The sequence below is a fragment of the Pyrgilauda ruficollis genome, unplaced genomic scaffold (genome assembly GCF_017590135.1).
Source record: "Pyrgilauda ruficollis isolate IOZ18807 unplaced genomic scaffold, ASM1759013v1 scaffold1154, whole genome shotgun sequence".
Taxonomy (NCBI): Eukaryota; Metazoa; Chordata; class Aves; order Passeriformes; family Passeridae; genus Pyrgilauda; species Pyrgilauda ruficollis.
Window position 1 is genome coordinate 2,700 of NW_024509811.1, and position 5,331 is coordinate 8,030.

A 5,331-nucleotide genomic window follows, 5' to 3' on the forward strand; every position below is an offset into this window, starting at 1 on the left:
TTGGACAGGTGAGGTTCAAACAGGTGAGGTTTGGCCAGGTGAGTTTTGGGACAGGTGAGATGCAGGCCAGGTGAGGTTTGGCCAGGTGAGGATTGGACAGGTGAGGTTCAAACAGGTGAGGTTTGGCCAGGTGAGTTTTGGGACAGGTGAGATGCAGGCCAGGTGAGGTTTGGCCAGGTGAGGATTGGACAGGTGAGTTTTGGGCCAGGTGGAATTCTGGACAGCTGAGGTTCAAACAGGTGAAGTTCAGGACAGGTGAGGCTCAGAACAGGTGGGGATTGGACAGGTGAGGTTTGACCAGGTGAGGATTGGACAGGTGAGGTTCAGGGCAGGTGAGGATTGGACAGGTGAGGCTCAGGACAGGTGAGGATTGAACAGGTGAGACTTGGGACAGGTGAGGTTTGGACAGCTGAGGTTCAAACAGGTGAAGTTCAGGACAGCTGGGGATTGGACAGGTGAGGTTCAAACAGGTGAGTTTTGGACAGGTGAGGTTCGGGCCAGGTGAAGATTGGACAGGTGAGGCTCAGGACAGGTGAGGATTGAACAGGTGAGACTTGGGACAGGTGAGGTTTGGAGAGGTGAGACTTGGGACAGGTGAGGTTTGGACAGGTGAGGTTCAAACAGGTGAGGTTTGGCCAGGTGAGTTTTGGGACAGGTGAGATGCAGGCCAGGTGACGTTTGGGCCAGGTGAGGATTGGACAGGTGAGGTTTGGGCCAGGTGGAATTCTGGACAGCTGAGGTTCAAACAGGTGAAGTTCAGGACAGGTGAGGCTCAGCACAGGTGGGGATTGGACAGGTGAGGATTGAACAGGTGAGGTTTGACCAGGTGAGGATTGGACAGGTGAGGTTCAGGACAGCTGAGGTTCAGGACAGCTGAGGACTGGACAGGTGAGGTTTGGGCCAGGTGAAATTCTGGACAGGTGAGGATTGGACAGATGAATTTCAGGCCAGGTGAGGCTCAGGACAGGTGAGGACTGAACAGGTGAAATTCTGGACAGGTGAGGTTCAAACAGGTGAGTTTTGAACAGGTGAGGTTTGGCCAGGTGAGACTCAGGACAGGTGAGGTTTGGACAGGTGAGGTTCAGGCCAGGTAAGGTGAGGTTCAGGACAGGTGAGGATTGAACAGGTGAGGTTCAAACAGGTGAGACTTGGGACAGGTGAAGTTTGGCCAGGTGAGGTTTGGCCAGGTGAGTTCTTGGCCAGGTGAGTTCCAGGCCAGGTGAGGCTCAGGACAGGTGAGGTTTGGCCAGGTGAGTTCCAGGCCAGGTGAGGTTTGGCCAGGTGAGTTCCGGGCCAGGTGAAGTTTGGGCCAGGTGAGTTCCTGGCCAGGTGAGTTCCTGGCCAGGTGAGTTCCGGGCCAGGTGAGGATTGGCCAGGTGAGGTTCAAACAGGTGAGGATTGGCCAGGTGAGACTTGGGACAGGTGAAGTTTGGCCAGGTGAGGTTTGGCCAGGTGAGTTCCAGGCCAGGTGAGTTCCGGGCCAGGTGAGGTTTGGCCAGGTGAGGCTCAGGACAGGTGAGGTTTGGCCAGGTGAGTTCCGGGCCAGGTGCGCCCCTGACCTCTCTCCCCTCCCCCACAGATCCTGGACGACCTCCTGGAAATCGACCGAGTCACCGCCCACTTCTGAGGGACCCAAAATCCCCCAAATTCCCCCCAAAATTAAAAAAGAACAAAAAAAAATTCCCTAAAAAACCCCAAAAAAATCCCCTAAAAACGAAAAAAAAAAAAAAAATTCCCCAAAAAATCCAAAAAAAACCCCAAAAAAATTCCCTAAAAATCCCCCAAGTTTTTTTTTTAAGATTCCCCTCCCAAAAAATTTCCCAAAATCCCAAAAAATTCCCACAAAAGCCCCAAAATCCCCCCCAAAATTCCCGTTTGTAATAAAACGCGATTCTCACATCTGGTTTTGGGGTTTATTTGGGGGATTTTGGGGCAATTCAGGACCAATTTGGGGGAGAATTTGGGGAAGATTTTGGGGAAGATTTTGGGGGGTGGGGTAATTTTGAGGGACTTCAGGACCATTTTTGGGGGGGATTTTGGGGGAAATTTGGGGTAATTTTGGGGTAATTCAGGGCAAATTTGGGGGGGAATTTTGGGAAAATTTGGGGTAATTTGGAGGGATTTTGGGGTTCACAGTGGCTTTGGGGTGTTCACAGTGAATTTTGGGGAGGGGGTTTTGGGATTTTTGGTATTTTTGGGGAGATTTTTGGGTGGGTTTCAGGTGTTTTTTTTGGTTTTTTATTCTGATGAGTTTCGGTCGTTTCCCCCAAATTTTTGGGTTTTTTTCAGGTATTTTTGGGGGTATTTTTTTCTCTTCTCCAGGTGTTTTTTGGGTGTTTCCGAGTGACTTTCGCCCCGTTTTGGGAATTTTTTTGGGGTATTTTCCTGCGGTTTTGGGGCGTTTTCTGTTTTTTCAGATATTTTTGGGGGGTTTTCGGATGGTTTTTCTGGTGAATTTTTGGCTGAATTTCAGTTGTTTTGGGGTATTTCTGGGTGTTTCCAGCTGTTTTTCAGGCATTTCCGGGTGTTTTTCACTGTTTCTGGCTGGTTTCGGGGGTATTTTTTGGGCTATTTTGGTTGTTTCCAGCTGTTTTTCAAGTAATTTTTAGCATTTCCAGCTGTTTTGGGGGGATTTGGGGTGTTCCTGGCTGTTTTTTGTTGTTTTTTTCAGGTATTTCCAGGTGTTTTTTACTCTTTCTGGCTGGTTTGGGGGTATTTTTGGTCATTTTGGGTGTTTCCAGCTGTTTTCCAGCTGTTTTCCAGGCGATTTTTGCTGTTTTTAAGATGATTTGGTCTTTTTTTGTGTTTCCAGCTGTTTCTTGGGGTGTTTTTGGGCGTTTCCAGCTGTTTTTCAGGTGTTTCCCGGGGTGTTTCCAGCTGAGTTTTGGGGTATTTTAGGGGATTTTGGCTGTTTCCAGCTGTTCTCCAGGTGTTCCACAGATGTTTTTCAGTGATTTTCATGTTTCCATCCATCTTTTGGGGTGTTTTCAGGTGTTTCTGGGGGGGATTTTGGGGTAATTTTGAGGGACTTCAGGACCATTTTTGGGGGGGATTTTGGGGGAAATTTGGGGTAATTTTGGGGTAATTCAGGGCAAATTTGGGGGGGAATTTTGGGAAAATTTGGGGTAATTTGGAGGGATTTTGGGGTTCACAGTGGCTTTGGGGTGTTCACAGTGAATTTTGGGGAGGGGGTTTTGGGATTTTTGGTATTTTTGGGGAGATTTTTGGGTGGGTTTCAGGTGTTTTTTTTGGTTTTTAATTCTGATGAGTTTCGGTCGTTTCCCCCAAATTTTTGGGTTTTTTTCAGGTATTTTTGGGGGTATTTTTTTCTCTTCTCCAGGTGTTTTTTGGGTGTTTCCGAGTGACTTTCGCCCCGTTTTGGGAATTTTTTTGGGGTATTTTCCTGCGGTTTTGGGGCGTTTTCTGTTTTTTCAGATATTTTTGGGGGGTTTTCGGATGGTTTTTCTGGTGAATTTTTGGCTGAATTTCAGTTGTTTTGGGGTATTTCTGGGTGTTTCCAGCTGTTTTTCAGGCATTTCCGGGTGTTTTTCACTGTTTCTGGCTGGTTCGGGGGTATTTTTTTGGGCTATTTTGGTTGTTTCCAGCTGTTTTTCAAGTAATTTTTAGCATTTCCAGCTGTTTTGGGGGGATTTGGGGTGTTCCTGGCTGTTTTTTGTTGTTTTTTTCAGGTATTTCCAGGTGTTTTTTACTCTTTCTGGCTGGTTTGGGGGTATTTTTGGTCATTTTGGGTGTTTCCAGCTGTTTTCCAGCTGTTTTCCAGGTGATTTTTGCTGTTTTTAAGATGATTTGGTCTTTTTTTGTGTTTCCAGCTGTTTCTTGGGGTGTTTTTGGGCGTTTCCAGCTGTTTTTCAGGTGTTTCCCGGGGTGTTTCCAGCTGAGTTTTGGGGTATTTTAGGGGATTTTGGCTGTTTCCAGCTGTTCTCCAGGTGTTCCACAGATGTTTTTCAGTGATTTTCATGTTTCCATCCATCTTTTGGGGTGTTTTCAGGTGTTTCTGGCCGATTTTTGGGGTATTTTTGGGTGTTTCCAGTTGTTTTCCAGATGTTCTCAGGTGTTTCTGGCCGATTTTTGGGGTATTTTTGGGTGTTTCCAGTTGTTTTCCAGATGTTTTCAGGTGTTTCAGGCCGGTTTTTGGGGTATTTTCAGGTCTTCCTGGCCGTTTTTTTGGGTGTTTTCCGGTAGCTTTGGGTGTTTCTGGTTGTTTTTCAGGTGTTCTCAGGTGTGTCCAGACAACTTCTGGGGTGTTTTGGGGTATTTTCTGGTGTATTTGGGTATTTCCTGTTGTTTATCAGACATTCTCTGGTGTTCCCAGCCGGTTTTTGGGGTATTTCGGGTGTTCCAGCTGATTTTTTGGGTATTTTTGGGTGTTCATGGCCGTTTTTGCGGTAATTTTGGGTGTTCACAGCTGATTTTTGGGATATTTTGGATGTTCCCAGCCAGTTTTTGGGATATTTCGGGTGTTCCCAGCTGATGTTTTGGGTATTTTTCGGTGGTTTCAGGTTGTTCTGGTTGTTTTTCAGGTGTTCTCAGGTGCGTCCAGACAACTTCTGGGGTGTTTCGGGGTATTTTTTGGTGTATTTGGGTATTTCCTGTTGTTTATCAGACATTCTCAGGTGTTCACAGCCGGATTTTGGGGTATTTCAGGTGTTCCCAGCTGATTTTTTGGGTATTTTTGGGTGTTCATGGCCGTTTTGGGGGTATTTTTGGGTGTTCCCAGCTGATTTTTGGGATATTTTGGATGTTCCCAGCCAGTTTTTGGGATATTTTGGGTGTTCCCAGCTGATGTTTTGGGTATTTTTCGGTGGTTTCAGGTTGTTCTGGTTGTTTTTCAGGTGTTCTCAGGTGTTTCCAACTGATTTTTGGGGTATTTTCAGGTGTTTCCAGCCAATTCTTGAGGCATTTTAGGTGTTCCCAGCTGATTTTTTGGGGTATTTCGGGTGTTCCCAGCCTGTTTTCAGGTGTTCAAGCCCATTTTTGGGGTGTTTTTTTGTGGTTTCAGGTCTTTCTGGTTGTTTTTCAGATCTCAGGTGTTCCCAGCCGGTTTTTGGGGTATTTCGGGTGTTCCCAGCCTGTTTTCAGGTGTTCATGGCCATTTTTGGGGTGTTTTTTTTGTGGTTTCAGGTTTTTCTGGTTGTTTTTCAGATCTTCTCAGGTGTTCCCAGCCGGTTTTTGGGGTATTTCGGGTGTTCCCAGCCGATTTTTCGAGTGATCCCGCTGATTTTTGGGGTATTTTTGGGTGTTCCCAGCCGGTTTTTGGGTATTTTCGGGTGTACCCAACCGGGTTTTTGGGTATTTTGACTGTTCCAAGCC

The 5,331-nt window shown here is 46.7% G+C and overlaps 1 protein-coding gene across 1 annotated transcript in view; it reads left to right on the forward strand.

Annotated features, from left to right (window-relative positions):
* Positions 1–1,695, forward strand: part of LOC121361916 (cleavage and polyadenylation specificity factor subunit 1-like) — a 4,342-nt gene extending 2,647 nt beyond the window's left edge. The window contains exon 3 of the mRNA XM_041482992.1: positions 1,580–1,695. Coding sequence (XP_041338926.1) covers positions 1,580–1,627 — 48 coding nt within the window. The 3' untranslated portion in view covers positions 1,628–1,695. The remainder of the gene's footprint in view (positions 1–1,579) is intronic.
* Positions 1,696–5,331: the final 3,636 nt, after the last annotated feature.